The sequence below is a fragment of the Pinus tabuliformis genome, chromosome Q (genome assembly GCF_031772625.1).
Source record: "Pinus tabuliformis cultivar Carrire ecotype Pingquan chromosome Q, CPIR1, whole genome shotgun sequence".
In the NCBI taxonomy this organism is placed as follows: Eukaryota; Viridiplantae; Streptophyta; class Pinopsida; order Pinales; family Pinaceae; genus Pinus; species Pinus tabuliformis.
Window position 1 is genome coordinate 662,659,936 of NC_142296.1, and position 18,053 is coordinate 662,677,988.

At 35.2% G+C, this 18,053-nt stretch overlaps 1 protein-coding gene across 5 annotated transcripts; it reads left to right on the forward strand.

Moving 5' to 3' along the window:
* Positions 1-2,355: 2,355 nt before the first annotated feature.
* LOC149221277 (serine/arginine-rich splicing factor SR30-like) lies at positions 2,356-14,835 on the forward strand. Of its 5 annotated transcripts, none has more exons than XM_089385061.1 (15): positions 2,356-2,677; positions 6,801-6,844; positions 7,378-7,499; positions 11,343-11,408; positions 11,558-11,632; positions 11,751-11,865; positions 12,152-12,198; positions 12,286-12,343; positions 13,061-13,110; positions 13,234-13,290; positions 13,478-13,620; positions 13,727-13,816; positions 13,982-14,024; positions 14,150-14,212; positions 14,347-14,835. In XM_089385061.1, exons 3-15 carry the CDS (start codon positions 7,413-7,415, stop codon positions 14,389-14,391), a joined length of 939 nt encoding a protein of 312 aa, XP_089241187.1. In that variant the 5' UTR covers positions 2,356-2,677; positions 6,801-6,844; positions 7,378-7,412; the 3' UTR covers positions 14,392-14,835. The 5 variants fall into 5 exon arrangements, with proteins under 5 accessions (XP_089241187.1, XP_089241189.1, XP_089241190.1 ...); XM_089385063.1 differs by lacking the exon at positions 6,801-6,844 and adding an exon at positions 6,911-6,953; XM_089385064.1 differs by lacking the exon at positions 6,801-6,844.
* Positions 14,836-18,053: the final 3,218 nt, after the last annotated feature.

The window sequence follows — 18,053 nt, forward strand, 5'->3', positions numbered from 1 at the left end:
TTTGGATTGGTTTATCCATGAGATCCCACATTCATGCTTGGAATATGGTACGAGGGTGATTGGCTGAAAGAAAGATTTGGTTCAACCATGTCTACGGTCGAGTGGTACGTGGAAGTCCCGAACCTGGTCGACTTTGCCTATGTTTAATAAAAACTAAGTTCTCTTGCTTTTGTACTTGTTAATATGTGGATTTAATGGTTGTTATCTCATTGTTATTTTCATGGTTTAATGTTGGTTATAAGCATGGTTATATGATTGGTTATTGTCATGTATTTATTTGTAACTGAAAGGATAATGGATGCAAAACCTAATTGATGTCAAAATAGTTAAGGGAAGAGGGTGGTGATCATTCTTATCAAGTCTCATATGAGTTATCAGTCATTTATGATTTGTCTTGTATTCATTTCCTGTAAATTGCATTGATGCCAAGTGTTTGACAAAATGTCAGTCCCGGTTGGGGATGGTCAAGCCTAGTCCTGGAGTCAGTTTTTGATTTGTAATTCTTGTGGTCATGTAATTTATGAATTCTGAAAGTGTCATTGAGTTATGGGAAGTGACCTGGGCTCTGGGCCTAAAAAAGTGGCTAAAATCCCAGAGACGCAACCACAACATTGAGCAGAAAAGTCCCTGGACGCATACACACCCATGTTGTGGGAGCGTCTGGAGCCTTTTGGACACATGCTTGTCCATATCAACGGAGCGTCCGGGGGTTTAATGGTCTAAAAACTTAGTGGGACCTACGGGCTAGTTACCTGAGTGGTTGGGGTGGTTCCTAAGAGTCCTGTTGCTGATGTGGAAGGTCTGTATGGTGTATTTCTGTCGGTTCCACTTCCTTAAGGTGACTTAGGAGGTCGAATAATATCATAGTAACTTCTCATCACATGTTTACCTCAGTTGGCTAGTTACTTGGGTAGATGTGGGAGGAGGGTGTTACAACCTCATACCTGAGAGGAAAGTATACCTACTACAAATGTTAGTTTTATTTCAATTTCAATTTTATTTATGATTAAATGAAATATTTTAAAATGATAAAGTATGTCAAATATGCTTTGTCATGAAGGAGAAAATTGGAAAAAACACTTACAAAGACATGGCTATTTAGTGGGAGTGAATTCTTGCTCCCATGATAGGCACTAGTCATTAAAAATTTATATTGAGTTCCAAGGGTTGCAGGGCTACTTTTGGTCAGAAGTGCCAATACATCATATAACATTATGCATAGTTAGTTTCATAAAGACAATGCTTAGAAATGCATTATCCTTGGTTGGAGTTGTTGGTATGCTACCTTAGTTGGGGTTATTGTTATTAATTAACACCTTAACTAAGTATTAGCACTATATTGGGGTAGATGATTTATTATGGCACCTTAACTAAGTATTAGCACTATATTGGGGTAGACGATTTATTATGGCTATTTACTCCAATGACCAAATCTACAATTAAATCAAGCTCACGTTGAAGCATTTATATAAACATCTACTCCGTAGTAGTAATACTTAGCTAAGGTGTTAAACTAACACTAACCCCAACCAAGGTAGCATACCAACACCAATCAAGGACAATGTAATATTTCTAGATATTGTCTTTCATAAACTAACTATAAATAATGCTATATAATATATTGATGCTTCCAACCAAAAGCAAACTTAAACCTTTTAAAACCTAATAACTCATACCTTATGTCCATATAAATTAACATCGATATATTTGTTATGATTTTAATAAAAAATCATAGCAAATATTATATTAATGCTTCCAAACAAAACTTAAATCTTTCAAAACTTATTATAAACTTTTTAATAGCTCATTCCTTAGGTCCATAAAAATGAACATCAATATATTCATTCGTTATGACTTTTGTTGTTGTTGTAAGCTTGGCATGACTAAATCTTCATCATGTCCAATATATCAACCTATCTAAGCAGGGAACTGCACATTAAGGAGTCTCTTAACCAATTACCCGATCACCATCTATCCAAGACTCTGTAAACCGATGACTACACATTAAAGATTGTCTTAACCAAGACTCTGTAAACCGATGACTACACATTAAAGATTGTCTTAACCAATTACGCGATCACCATCTATCCAAGACTCTGTAAACCGGCGACTACACATTAAAAAGTGTCTTAACTAATCACCCAATCACCATCTATCCAAAACTCTATAAATAATGATAAATTAAATACATATTAAAAATATAATATAAACCTATCTTGTGATAACCAAAATCTACAATGAAATTAAACTCGCGTTGAAATGGGTTCCCTACCAATGAGGTAGGGGTGGCCCCATTTCAAGAGTTCAAACCCCTTATCAACACTTAAAAACCATACAACAGGACATTGCACACTCGGTGCAAAATTTGGCCTCCATATATAAGTGATACGTGTATCCTCCGGGAGAAAAGAGGTACGGCGTTAAAGGCTGCAGCTTCGGTTCCAAGCCTCTGCTCGCACTATCGTCATTTCTGTTTTGGCAAATCCTTTTTTTCGAATCCAAACCCTCAAGTGCATTTTTTTCAAAACCCTTCTCATAATATCTCATCATTTTCATCTCCCAAAACCTCTAGACAAAACAACAGTTAAGCGAGCTGTCGACGAGCGGCGAATTTGCGGCACCAGTAGGACGACGGCGGGAAGGGCTGAACCGTTATTCACGGCTCCTCTGGTTTCTTGTACGCGCATTTTCTATTTTTCTACAAGTTATTTTTGTTTTTTAACAAAATCCTTTCTTGTTCGAATTATAAACCTAAATGTTTGATTTGTACAACTGTTTTTTTGGGGCTGTAAACTCGTTTGAATTTTATGTCGAACGGGGAACTTTATCTCGAAAACCAACTTCCCTTAGTGCTTGTTATTTAATGTCCACCCGCCTTTGTTCTGGAGGAGCTGTCAAACAGGTCAAATAGGTTAATATGATGATACCCTTGTTCCAGATGCTTAACTTTTGGCTTGAAAATTAATTTAATGCCGGAGTGGAATTACTTCTGCGTTTTAGTGTTTTGATAATTTTATGGATTAAGTTTGGCATTCGTCTGCACTTTGGCCAGCCTCGTTTTTCTTGCACGAGATGGAAGGTTAGTAACTTAATTCAAATTTTCTCATTAGGATTGCTTTGAACGTGCGTTTAAAAAATTTGGTATTTAACACCTGATCATGCGCACGGCTTGAAAATTGTTCTCCACGAGTACATTTTTATGTAGGTGGTGGAAACTTTGTAAATTAAATTATCAACAGTTCACTAGTATTCACGAAATGTGCGGGTGTCTATTGCTTTCGAGCATTCACGTTTATAGGGTTTTTAGGCTGTTTTTGGTCTTATTCGCCTAAGTGCAGCCTGTCTTATTAGTTCACATCTTTCATCTCTCATAAACCCTCTTGATAAATAATTAGCGTAGTCTAACGAGGCCACAATTACTCCTGGATGGCGAATTTGTTATTGGAATATAGCTTTAATTTTTTTTTTTCCTGAAATCTGAAATTGGATTTAATTTTTTTTCCCTGAAATCTGAAATTGGATTGGGAGTGTTTAAATTGTTTTTGATATTGGAAATAGATTCAAACACCGTCAAAAACTGACTGGGAGTGTTTAAATTGCTTTTGATGTTGGAAATTAATTCAACATCATCAAAAACTAAAAGGCACCCAAAAATTCTAAAGAAGCTTGACTCCTGTAACCCAGATTTTCAAAAAGATCCATCGGATTTTCTCAAAATCATGTTAAAATTTGGCCTGTTTAGACTACGCGTAAATAATAAGTTGACTGCCACTTTTGTTTTGTTTTTCCCCGAGCAAAGTAAAGCTTGCACATATTCTCCGGACAAGTAATCATCCATTGACGATCTGTCACGTGCCTTGCTCGCTCGAGCATTAAGTTTTAGGACTTTGATATAGTTTATATGAATATGAGATATTAACATTTTATGATGTTCTTATTGCAACACATTCTTTTCCATTTGTTCTGCTTTTCAAGATTTGAAAGGTTATTCCCTTCCTTTTATATCCTTGTTTTCAACCTATAAATCTAATTTCTAAATATGATCATGCATCAATAGTGGTGCATACTCATGTGACCTTATATATTGGACACGGGGTCATTCAGACAAAATTACCATGATGAACTAACACTAAACTACATCAAGGGAAACAGAAGATTGAGACCACAAACTAGAAATATGTGAAGAATAGAATTTGTTAAGTGTGTGAGACCAAGTTGAATATGAATTAACACTTGGATGTATTTCTAATTAATTCAGTCCATGTCATTTTATGGATATTGTGGTAGCATCTATGGATTTTTGTATTTTAATATCCATCTCAGTACTAATTAATGGAATGAACTCCAACATTATTGAGATTTATGTTCCATAGGAGAGCTATAGAAGAATACATGCTGTTACATTATGATTGGCAAGGCTCAAAACCGGACGATTTGGCATGTTGACTATTTTGTGGTTGAGATTGATTCTCTGTTATCCAGTGTGTAGATATCGTACATAAGTTAAAACTAGGAAACAAGGGAATGGTCTGATTCTTATTTGTTGTTACCTTTTACTACCCATTGCCATGCAGAACACAATGCGTTGCAGAAAAGTTCGTAAATACCTCCTGCAATTTTGTCTGTTTTTGTTTGTACATGGTAATCTATGAGAAACCTCTGTAATTTTAGAACTGTATTCCTAACCTTTTCGTTTCCAAGCTCATTGTATAATAATAATAATTATATTGACAAATAGGTCATTTGATTTATGTTTGCATGATCCATCTTGTCTATATTTGTGCCGAGAAACGCTACACAGCCCAGTATGCGGAAGATGTTGTAGTGGCGCGTCAGATGAGGTGTTAGATCAAAAAATAATAACAGTAAAATATGATACTATCTCAATTCTCTCCACACCTTTGGGGTTAGGCTCTGTGGTTGAGTCAATAGGAAGTGATCCCTTTGGATGGATCTGCCCGGTACAAATATTCCATCAACAGACACACAAAATCAAGGTTATGCATATTACATTAAAAATTAGTATTATTAAGAACCAACATAGATTCATCATAACTCCGGATCTACCAAGCGTCGAGATGAATCAAATCTCTCAAGGTGCAAACCTTTCCTCAAGTTTTGTACTCATAAAGAGGTTCACATCTTGAGAAATTTGATCCTCTTTATGCTGGGTAGATCCAGAGTTAAGATGAATCTATGTTGATATACATTATATATGACCAGAATTATACATATGACTATATTCTCTATCTACTTTACAGAAACACGCAAATCCCTTATCTTTAGGACTCTTATGGAGTGAAAATGCATTGGCAAGATGCCTTACTCTCTCCATTTTCAAGCTCGTTGTATTAGAATTGTGATATCGCCAAATCGATTGTTGGATTCATGTTTGCATGTTGTTTCCTCTGCACTATGCATATGCATATGACAACAATTCCATTAATACAACTGAAACTCAACTTTTATGTACTGCGTATGTGCAATGGATATATATTAGCTATAGCAGGTGAGAAGTTGATAATGCGTAATCCGGATGCATCTTTTCAGTGTTCCAGAATGGTATGATGGTTTAGATAAGGTGGTGCTTTTTATGTATCTGTTTTATCATGAAATTTGGATACTGGAAATCATGTATGGGGTGTTAATGGATGAAAGGTGGTTAACTTTAGATAAGGTGGTGCTTTTTATATATCCTTTTTATCATCAAACTTGGATACTGGAAATCATGTAGGGGGTGTTAATGGCTGAAAGGCATTTCTCTGCGGCAATTAATTGGATAATCAACGTTTTGTGACCTTGTTACGGAAATGTATATGTAGTCAAGAAAATGAAGGAACCCAGGGACTCTCATTCGGTCACCTGTATTATTTGCTACTCCTATGCATTGTGATGCTGAAGTGGATGCCTATGTGGGAATAATGAATGTTTTGTTATTTCTTACAATGCCATTTTCTTGATGTGATGAAGTGTGTTTTATATTTGCGGACATTTTCATGGAGCTTATAAGCTACTTTAGATTTCATGGAAGTTTGTTGGGAGATGTTACATTGAAATAGTTTGACCTAAAGAAACTGCTTACAAGAACTGAAGCTTGGGAGTCAAAATGGATTTTAAGAATTTTAGGAAATGGAGTGAGGATTATATACAAGCCAGATGAAAGAAGAGGATAGAGAAAAGTAATATTACACTGCTGGAATAGTGTTCTCTTGAAACGATGAAGTTCCCTTTCTGGGATTTCTCTAGTTTGCAGACATTTGAATGGGCCTCATAAATCACTTTTAGGTTTCATGGAAGATTGCTAAGATATGTTGCTGTGAAATAGTTTGATCAAAAGAAAAGGTTTACAGGAACGCAAGCTTGGAGTTAAAATGGATTTTGATAGAAGGCAACAGTTTGGTTCATAATTATGAAGAATCCTAGCCAGTATAATTTACACTATTTAGTTGCGTCCACTGTTGCAGTTAATTATAATTTATGACAGAACCTGTGAACTCTTGCTCATGCATTTTTGATAACAAACCCCTTTTAAATTTTAAATTAGCATTAGCATGCGATGAGTCTGCAGAAATTAATTGAGGTCTTTAATTACTATTTTTAAAAGTATTTATTTGAATTAGTTTTTTTTTGGTTTTGGCTGTTCAATTAGCATATTTTATTGCAGCTTATGTGGGCTACATGTTCGCACGGTTTGAATATTTTCATTTGTTACATTGTATACCTTTTTCCAGAGTGGTAACTGTAAAGACTCATTTATAGGAGGGCAAGAGTGTTTAATCTTCTGCACTGCATATTTTCAGGCCCTTCTATGATCGACGTGGTTGTGTGAAGAGAGTTAGTTAAGGTAAAAAGTTTGTACTGGTACCAAATTTTGTTCCTTTCTGTAACACGACACCTTTGTGTATGATAGATGCGAGGCGCTTGGACAAGTCAGGAGCTTTGCAACTTTTAAGGTAGAGAGGGTGAGAGGGAGGGAGGGAGAAAGCAGGGTGGAAATTTGGGTAATTTTAAAGGAGCCTCTTGAACAAGCTTTGGGAGGGAGCTTTATTACATGAGCAAGAAGCAGGGGAGTGGGTCAAAATGGTTAAGTACATTGCTTCTGGATGTATCATAGCTGAGGAGCCCCTTGGAGCAAAGGAGGGAGCGATGGAGCTTGTTGGGCATCGCTTTCACCAAAGATTGCTCTCTTGGTTTGCCTCGTAGCATCCGGCTTTGGCCCAGCTCTCTGCTAGTGAATAAGGACACTAGGGTGCTGTTATATGGGGGTCTAGTTTAAATTTTATCATACCTTTAAGAGATAGGCATTAATGGGGTAATTTGAAGTAATTTTCAAAATGGTCATGTTCAAATATTTAATTGGTTGTTTTTACACTGTAGGCAAGGGCTACTGAAGGTTATTTGGCTTAGTGACAATGAGCAGCAGAGCCAGTCGAACAATATATGTTGGCAACCTGCCTGGCGATATTCGGGAATATGAAGTCGAAGATTTGTTCAATAAGGTTTGTCTCTTTTTCCCTGTTTAAATGATCTGTGGTGCATTCTCTTTTTTTTGTTTTGTTTGTTTTCGAACTTTTCATGCACAGTTTTTGGGATATGGCCTATTCATGTTTGCAAGGATTTAATAATGCAATTTCTAGGGCTTATTTTGTAAGTTCTAGACTACAAAATCTGGCTGTTACCATTTGGGAGTGTTTTTGGATCTGGTTTTGAGGATGTTGAAAAGCATGATAATAAATATAAAATATCCATTCAATTTACCTTGGTTCTACACTAAGAGCTTGCTGTATTTATGTATGTTTTTTTGGGGTTTTGGTTTTGAGAATATTGAAAAGGATGCTTCTAACTTTATCTGTTATCATTTTTGGATAGAGTGAAGATATAGGCATATAAGCTCTGTCAACTGCAGGTTAATAATGTTTGTGATACACTTGGTTTGTAGTTAAGTTGCAGAGTACTATTTAAGTACAGGCTTATAATATGCTGCTTTCCTGTTACATAGTACAAACAGCTGTAAGTAATGTTTATTCTAATTTTTCTCTCTTCGAAGTCCCAGCTATGTCTATTGTGACAGTTTTTGCCAGAGTTTTGCGCTAGTTGTACGTAAAGTAGCTCTCTCATATACAGTGTAGCAGGCATAGCTTTTCCAAATATCTAGGTCCTTATTCGTGTGGAGTTGGCTCTAGCCTTTTCTGTAGGTCCTTTTTGGTGTTGATTTGGTTCTGGCCTTTACTAGGTTGTTATTGCTGTGGATTTGGTTCTAGCCTTTTCTAGGTCCTCAATACATGATTTATGCTTTCAATTTCTGATGTTTTCTTTATATTAGGAATCACCAATTTTTTTAATGTACATGATCAGCTCTATCTTAACCTGAAAAAGAGAAAAGTGAATCCCGTGAATTCAAGAGGATGTGTTTTAGGAAGAGGTTGTTGAAGGCAGCATTTTACAATTTGGTATAATTTTCATGAGAAAAGATTAGGCAGCTTATTGTGCCGAAAGGTGCTTTTACAGCCCATTATGGTGGAGATGTCATGTGGGATTTGATTCTTCTTGGCATTTAATAGATCTAAGGTTAAGATCGATTGATATGCCTCCTTGTCACACAATATATTTTATGGATTGTATTTATTAATAGGTAGGTTTTCTATTTTTTCAATGAGAAGTGGCTAAGGTGAATAGTCAACTAGCTTGAACACTCTCAATTTTGGAAATCATTATAAATATTGATAGGATTGAGTGTAAAATGTGTACAAATCAGCAAATATACTTGTCTCTCGCTCTGGTTATCATTTTGTTTGGTGTATTGTTGTCATTTGAGTATTTGGCACATATCAATTGGTTTAGAGGTAGTCACGTAACACAATGACATGGTACACAGAGGACACAAAAATATGAGTATCTGACATGTGACATGATGATCCCTGTAACATGACACAGAGGACATGTTATATTGCATGCACATGCAATACAAAATTAAAATATAACAATTAGTAAATTACACACAAAAATGAAATATAGAAAGATTCAATTTAGAAACTAGAACACTTACATGTTGATGATACAAATTCAATCATACATTATATATACAATAATCAATGATACAAGTAATACTTACTACTACATCAATGGTGGTAAATTGACAAACACAAGAAATTAAAACCATAAACTATAATTTTCTCATTAAGTCATCAAAATCAAACTGTAGTACATATATATTGAGTCTTGATTCACTGAGTCACTACTACTATAGGTGGGAATGCCAATGGCAAATACAAATTAGGGTAGATACTAGAACCGTAGATTAGGATGGATGAATCTCATAGGCTATAGCTCATCAACATCACTACCACCACTGCTTTCTCCTCCATCCTCCTCTGCATCCAATCTAAACTCTGCATCTAGTGGTGTGGAGGATGACCCCTCACGAGGATTACCATCATCAAATCTGACAGGCTCTAGCATTGGTTCATTATGATCCAAATTGGTCAATGCCAACTCAACGCTGTTGTCCAAACCAATATCATTAGGAAACACATCCCACATCTTTGTCTTTCCCTTCAATCATTCGTTCCTTAACCTGTAAATAAGACTAAGTTTGGTGTGCACATACACCATTGTCTCTACCCTTGACTGCTCAAACCTGTTCTTCTTCAAAATATACAGATTCCCGTTATGTGCTCCAATTCCTCTCGCAATAAGAGGATGAAGTAACCTAAGAGAGGAGCCTGATGGCTAATTGCTATAGAAGAGGGCATGTTGCCCCATGAGTTGCCCACCAAGCATAGGGCTTCTTGGCTCCCCTATCTCTAATCACATCATAGCCTGCAAATTTCCTAGTGCTAGCGGATAACTCTGCAAGGCATCCTCCACTGCATCGAGGGATGCTCTATCTTGATATATCTGTCCAAATGCATCCTTCCTCCCCTGTGAAATCTCAACATCCATGTGAGGAGGGAATTTGCATGAAGGGCCACCATTGAGCCAGTCATCGCTGTATTACTTTGAAGTTTGGAATCAATGAGTAAGCCAAGCAATGCAAATGTGTGCAATTCTTATCCCACCCGTTATCTTGTATGATGGTGAAAAAGGCCTTCATTTATGTCTTATACTTAGGGCACTCTTTTTGAAAAACAATGGTCCTCACGAATTCAATTATGGAATCCCACTCTTGATAAACCTCCCCTGGGATGGGTGTTCTGTGTTTGCAAATTGCAACAAAGCAACGATAAAGTCCATGATCTTAATAGTAAGATTTACCCTCTCCCACCAAGCATCATCTAACACTGTATCCTTAACATTTTTTGAGGTTTCTTGATTTGTCTTTCTCCAAAAAGACCAAAACTCTGAAATAACCATGGTCCCAAGAGCAGTCTTGACCTCCTCCCTCAGCCTCTTTAACATGATGAATGTAGAGGCAAATTACATATCTGCAATCTTCAACCATGATAGATGCGTGTACACTTTGTATACTGTGAGGACATTGGTATGATTTTGTACCTGTTTGGTTCTGAATTTTTTTTGAACCCTTGGAACCTATTAAAGTCCTCATGCTTGGTCTTCATAAAATATATCTAGGGATTTCTGGAAGAATAATGAATAATAAAGATTACCCATCGTCTAAGTTGATTACATGGGTCCACAGAGATCTGAAGTCTGGGAATCCAATCACGATGTCCATCAGAAGAGGTAAGGAACCAAAATTTAGGTGACTGAATCTTCTCTGCCAAAGCTCACATAGATTGTCATTTCATTGGATCTTCTAACAATCTGTAAAAGCCACCCTCCCTGATTCATCCAAGACTTGACGAGGATCAGAGTTTTGATATTTGATGATCATTAAACATAAATTGGGCCAGTAGATGCTCTGGAATTTAGAAGGATAATAAATTCTGCCAGTTGTTAATTTCTTGATTATCAAATGGCAGAGAGGATTAGTTGGCTTTTATATGCCTCTATTAGGTCAGTTATCAGAAAGCGTTGTGAGCTTTTATTTGCATCTATTAGTGAGTTCTCTGAAATCTGTGTTGTCAAATACTTTGAATTTCTATGTACATTTCTCTAATAATATGATTGCTTCTTATCTCTAGGTGCTATGTTGTCTTAAAATCCTTTCCTTGGAGATGTTTCTACTAAATATTCTCATATTTTCAGATGTAGAGTTGAATTGGAATGCCTTTTTCAAAGCAATTGTAGTCTAGCTGTATCTTAACTTTTGGCTGCTTTTTGGTTAGTGTTATGCCTATTAGTATTGATGTTTTGGACGCCAGATAAGACTGCAACTTTGTCATGCTTTTTTCTCTAAATTTTGATACCTTTTTTGTGATCGTGTTTGGTTTTTTGAGCAGTATGGACCTATTGTTGACATTGATCTGAAAATTCCTCCTCGGCCTCCTGGTTATTGTTTCATCGAGGTATGCTATTCACTCAATTTTAGCATTTCGTTTTATTAGGAAAAGAAACTGGTCTGACTGAACTCTGAAATAACTGGTTGATAGTTCTTTGAAAGAGCATGCTGTTCATAAGAATTGGTTTTGATTTTGTTTTGGGATGTGTCTTGTAGTTTGAGGATGCCCGAGATGCAGAAGATGCAATTCGTGGTCGTGATGGATATAATTTTGATGGGCATCGTCTGAGGGTGAGAAGAAAAAAAGGGAGCAGTGATATGAAACCACCACTTGTTTCTAAGTTCTTTAAAGAGTTAAGAAACAGCCACTCTTTTTTCCTTATTGTTATGTGTACTTTGATATGTACAGGTTGAGCTAGCCCATGGAGGTCGAGGGCAGTCTTCATTCAGTGATCGCCATAGCAGTTACAGCAGTGCTGGTGGTGGTGGACGTGGTGCAGTCTCTAAGCGTTCTGAATATCGTGGTATGGTTTGAGGTCTACTATAATGTTTGGATTCTAATATAACTGAGAAAGTTTTAGTGTCTTTAGGTAAAAATCTAGATATAATGTGTTTGCTGATGTGCTACATTTACTAGTATATAATAGCATTGGTTTTTATGTTTTTGTGTGAATAAGTTACACAATTGCTTTGTTAAGGAGGATCTCGTTTACAGTCGACTTTTAATGTGGTTTGCATTGTGATTAATCTTACACCTGTTTTTTTTTTTGATGATGCTGGTATTTGGCCGATTTTAAATGTATATTGCAGTTATTGTTCGTGGGCTCCCTTCATCAGCATCATGGCAAGACCTGAAGGTGATATATGAAGTTTAATTTTTATAATGTGTCAAATCTGCAGAAACTTTTACTTTAGTAGTTTTACCAGTTTCTTTTTTTCTTCAGGATCATATGCGTAAAGCTGGAGATGTTGGTTTTGCTCAAGTGTTCCGCGAGGGAAAGGGTAATGACCATGTATTTTACTTTTTCTGATTCTCACTGTAGCATATTTTTCTGAAATAAAACATCTTACAATCGATTGCAGAGGACTAACGTAGTTGTTGGCAGTCTCATAGTGATTTTCTTTGATAATTTCCTTCGAATCTGATATCATGTGTTCCTTGATGAAATTTTGAACTTCACATTGAAGAGATAAGTCAATTTTAATGGTTGATGTCTAATAAAGGTATCGGTTTATTATTAACTACGAACTTAGAAGTTGTTGCACTTGTTGGTGAAGTCCGTTTATTAGTTGGTGATGTCTTGTTTTGCCTTCATTCATATAACACCTTTTGTTTTCTTTATAAATTCTTATACAATTATTTACTTACGAGTGTCATAGGAGCATAGAGCATTGACCTCGATCCATGTTGGTAGTTGGATTTGATTTGGCACTATAAGAGACAAAAGACAATAACCAGTGAAGTTGACGAGGTTTTCTAATAAATATTAGAAATTAGTGACAATATGATGTTTTATGATGCCTTACAATAGGTTCCAACAAACACATTTTAATGGGTGTTTCATCAATTTGACATCATTTTACCTTTATAGATTATTGGAATTGTTGGTCCAGAATGGGACAGTTGCTAGCATAAAATACTATGAAATTCAAAGATTTTTGTCATGGGCTTGCTGTATTATTTTAAGCTCACTGGTGGATATCTGTTGATTTGATTAGGTGCCACTGGAATTGTCGAATACACTAACTATGACGATATGAAATATGCTGTAAGTTTGCTTTGTTTTATTCACCAACTTGTTATAGAGATTTGAATATATTTCAGGTCTCTACCTGGTATATTTCTCTGCAGTGATTTTTGTTTAACTCAAATACCATTATATGTTGTGCAGATCAAGAAACTTGATGACACTGAATTTAAGAATCCATTTGCTAGATCTTATATACGGGTATACACATTTTTAAAAAATTAAGTTAAGAACCTTCGATTCATGAATGCATTTTCTTCCTCAAGGCACAATATTTAGTATTTGCACATGTGAAATATATAGGAGACTGACTATAGCCATGTCTGCAATTTTCATGCTATTCATCTAAACAGTTTGTGGCACCATTTGTGTCTTTATATGGATCCAGGTAAAGAGTTACGAGTCTAAAAGCCGGTCTCGGAGCCGAAGTCGCAGCCGAAGCCGGTCTCGGAGCCGAAGCCGGTCTCGGAGCCGGAGCCGAAGCCGAAGTCCCGTTAACAGCCGAAGCAGAAGTGTTAGTCGGAGCAGGAGGTTTGGCTTTGACTATTAAACTTTCATTAGACTAAATTAGTTTTAAGCAATTGAAGTTTCTTAAACACCCTCATCGGTCAAAGAAGCTCCTCTTTTTCACTTGCAGCAAATCTAGGAGTAAGTCAGCCTCTCGATCACGGTCAAGGTCTTTGTCATCACGGTCACGCTCTCGTTCACAACCACGTTCGCTCTCTAGGTTATTACCTTATCTGCTTGTAATGTATTGATAGAATGGTTTTTGTTTTCCATCTGTTTCTTGTGCTTAAACAGATAATTGTATTAGCCAATTGTGTGCCTAATCCAACCATTTACTTCTGTGGTGTGATTATCTCATAATCTCATTTCTGTTTGTATGCTGCAGATCCAAGTCGCGGTCAAGGTCAAGCTCGAGGACACCACACTCAGTAAGTTGAAGTTCCAAATTGAAATGTTTGTTGAATACAATATTTTGGTTGCAAGTTTGTGTTGATTAATTCAAAGGTCCTTAATATACTTAATATATGGCTTTTGTTTGTCTTTAATTACTAAGATGCGTAGCCGGAACTCTAGCCGGAGCCGGAGCCGGAGCCCTTCACAATCTCGTTCACCTGTGGTATTTGACCTCTATCACATTTTTTCTTCATCCAGTACAGCCAAATTCATCATGTAACTTGGTTGGGAAAGATACTTTTTGGCAGATGATATCGTTCATGTTATAATTGACACCTCTTGATTATGGTGTTCCAGGGAAAGTCTGATCGGAGTGCGTCTCCAGCTTCAAGTCATGATTGATTCATAAGCTGAAGTGGTCTTTAGTGTTGAAACATTGCGGATTTTTTTTTGCCTGAAAGAGATCCTTTAAAATTTGCTGTTATGAGAAGGGCCATCTCATAATTTTTTTATGCGATGGAGGTCTGTGATTACTAGTATATTCTGTGAAATGTTTTTGTTTGTATACATCCATCCATTTAAAAAAGGCTTTTTGTATGTTTCCTATTATTAGGATACAAAAGATTTGTCAAATATGTTATGACCATGACATTTTTTTGAATGTAATTTAGCTATTCTTAGTTTGGCACTGGGCGCCATGATTAACAGTGGATCTTCACTGCCTTCATTTTTGTTTAAATCGTTTCTAACAATTGTCCCAAAGCGCTGCTGCTAAGATTATGTTACCTGTAACTACATTAACGAAATGATTTGAAAAGCTAGCTGAGCTAGTTATTTATGTGTTTAGAGTGTGTAGACATGGCATTTCAGGAGTATTTACTTAGAGCCATTCATTATCTTGATTGTTAGACTTGACAATTTAGCGGTGTGCGCTGATGTCAAGTGTTTGCTTTAAAATTTCAAATGCGTTCTTGATTTCCGTTAGCAATTTTCATATTGCTTGAAATGAAAAAGGACAGCAGAATGCCATTCTTTGTTTAGAATCTCCCACGCTTTGAGTTTGGTACTGGAAAATTTTAGAAAAGAATCTACAGATGTTTTGGTTTCGAATTTGTAAAATTTCCTATCATGCTTGATTTCCATTAGTAACTTTCATGTGCTTGAAATAAGAAAGGACACAAAGTAGAATGCTTATGTTTTTTTGTTTAGAATCTCCCATGCTTTGGGACTTAGTATTAAGAGTAGAAATTTTCAGAATAAAATTTCTAACAGAGGTTTCGCTTTCCGTGCTACTTATTGAAACGGAGTATACATTTTCAGAATAAAATTTCCAACAGAGGTTTTGGTTTCCATGCTACATATTGAAACGTTGGTTGTGGGCGATTATTGTAACCTATTACCAGCGCTTGCTTGGAAATTTAAGATTATTGGATGTTAGGATCGTTAAACTTGTGGACCCATATATTTTAGAGATACTGGCAAATATTCAGTCAAAGTGTATTATAAATGTTTGACAGTTTATAATTATCAAAAGTTCCTTGGTATTTTATATATTTTTATAGAAAATTATTGCAAATTTTAAATTAAATATATTTCCTTCCGGATGAGTCTGGGTTCTTTTCCCATTCTAAAACATTCTTTTTAGGATGTGAAAACTGACCAAATGGATATTAGGAACTGATATTGTAATAATATTCCTTTATTTGTCAGGCTTTTGATATTTGGAACCAATTTAAGGTTGTTGACGGTTGGGTTTTCAATTTTTATTGGTGTTTGTATTAATTTTAAGTAGGTAATGATATTTTATGTTGAAATATATACTTTTTGCAGGCAAAATGGCAATTATGTTTTATCAATGTATTTTATTAAAGTTTCTAACAAAAAATGGGAACTTCGTTTTTTCATGTTGTGTTAAGTTTCTTATTCGTTAAATATTTGTGAAAAGAATGTGATCAGATGTATGGTAGGGTTTTGAGATTGCATTTATGAGATTGTATTAATAAAGACTAAATTGATAGTTCTAGTTTTATAAATTCTTTATTTGGTAGAAAAAAGTAATCAAATGAATGATGTGAACTTTCAGGCAATTTCTATGACCTATTTAAGTTGGACAGATGGAAATGTCTTTATCAATGATTATGCATATAAAAAAAATCTGACCCATTCAAGTTGGACAAATGTAATGTATCTATCAATAGTCATGTATATACAAAAAAAAATTCTAAAAAAGGAATTTTTTTTAAAATTGTTACATCCAAAAATGTTTAAATTTTCTTCAAATTTACTAAAATTATCTTCAGAGTATTGTAGGTTATTATGGTTTTATTTTTTTGTCCTTTAAATCCATGATGACCATGAAGAAAAAACCATTGATAACACATTGATGATCCCCCTGCCAATTCTCTGATTTTAGATGCTAAACAGTGTTTGTGTCTACAGTCATGGTTATTAAAAGTGAATATTCATGCCATGTTAATGGTATTCTTTCGCTGTTGGTGGTCTATGCCTTGTGCTGGTGTTATGGCTCTTTCAATTCTCATGTGTTTTGTGGGTTTCCACTTTGCCCGAGATGTTGATAATCGGTATTATGAAATTTGTATAAATGAACTTAATTGAGCGTGATCGAGAGCAGGCTTGTTCGTCTTTCCCGCCTTTTCCATGGGCTTGATTTGATTCTTCCAGCATATGCTTTTGAGGCTGTCCAGCTTCACTATTAATTCTCATTGGTCGTGGCTTTCATATCTTTTGAAGAACCTAGAGTAGAATGGGGTTTTTCTTCATGGTTTCTTCCACGATGCTTGAATTTTGTTTTTTTAAATTAAAGTTCTATATTTCCATTAACCAGTAAATATTGAGGCTTGGTATTTGACGGTGAAATAATAGAGGGCATTTCATGGGTCACTGTGAGCTTTATTGAATACACGATGAATATTGATTCATGAGATGTGAATAATAAACATTGTTGGGTATTAGAACCATTGGTCATGATAGATGATCTTTTTGTTTTTGTTGAGTGATATGTTACGGTTTTAATCCTCACACCGAAATTGTGTTTCTAAGGGGAGGGTTCATTCGACACTTTCGTTGTCTGTTGATATCCAATTAAAGTAAAACACATTGAATTTTTCCACTCTTGATTATTGTCTCCATATCTGCCTACATTTGGACTTTTTTAATATTGAATTTTTTCACTCTTGAGTGTTGTCCCCATATCTGTCTATTTGTATCTTACCTTGGGCTTTTTTTTAATATTGATTTTTTTTTCACTCTTGATTATTGTCTCCATATCTGCCTATTTGTATCTTACCTTGGACTTTTTTAAGGGGAGGGTTCACTGAGCGCTTTCGTCGTTTGTCGATATCCAATTAAAGTAAAAAACGTATTGAATTTTTTTCACTCGATTGATTATTGTCACCATCTCTGTTCGTCTGTTCATGTTGCTTTGTTTCTTACATGTTTACGACCTAACTCACTCTTCTCATACTATAACAGCTTCAAGTTGCTTTTTCCTACATGATTTGAAGTCAAAGTCAGGTTGTAATTACAAATAATTTATATATTGATATGCTACAGTGTCAGGGTTGTAATTGAAAATAATTAATAAAGTTGTGTTACGATCACCCGAAGCCTCTTGATTATGGATTTTCCTATTTTCCTATTAAACTTGCATGATTTGTGAAAAGAGTGACCACTTATATAACAATCCACTTATATTTGTTATATGTAAATAATAAATTTTGTAGTATATTATCTTTGAGTCTTTCTAATTAAAAAATTTTCAAATTATTTTTTAAGAATTTTCATTTTTAAATTCTCATATTTTCATTTTTAAATTCTCATACATGTTTTTTTAAGTAGACAAATTTAGATTGTCCTATGCTAAACCCTCATTTTGGAATCGGGAAAAGTGACTTATGTCATTCATTTTAATTTAAAATTAAATATATTTATTTACCATTCATTTTAATTTAAAATTAAATATATTTATTTACTTAAAATATTAATAAAATTACTATTAAATAGTTGGTTAATTTAGGATTTTCAATATTTTATTATATTATTTT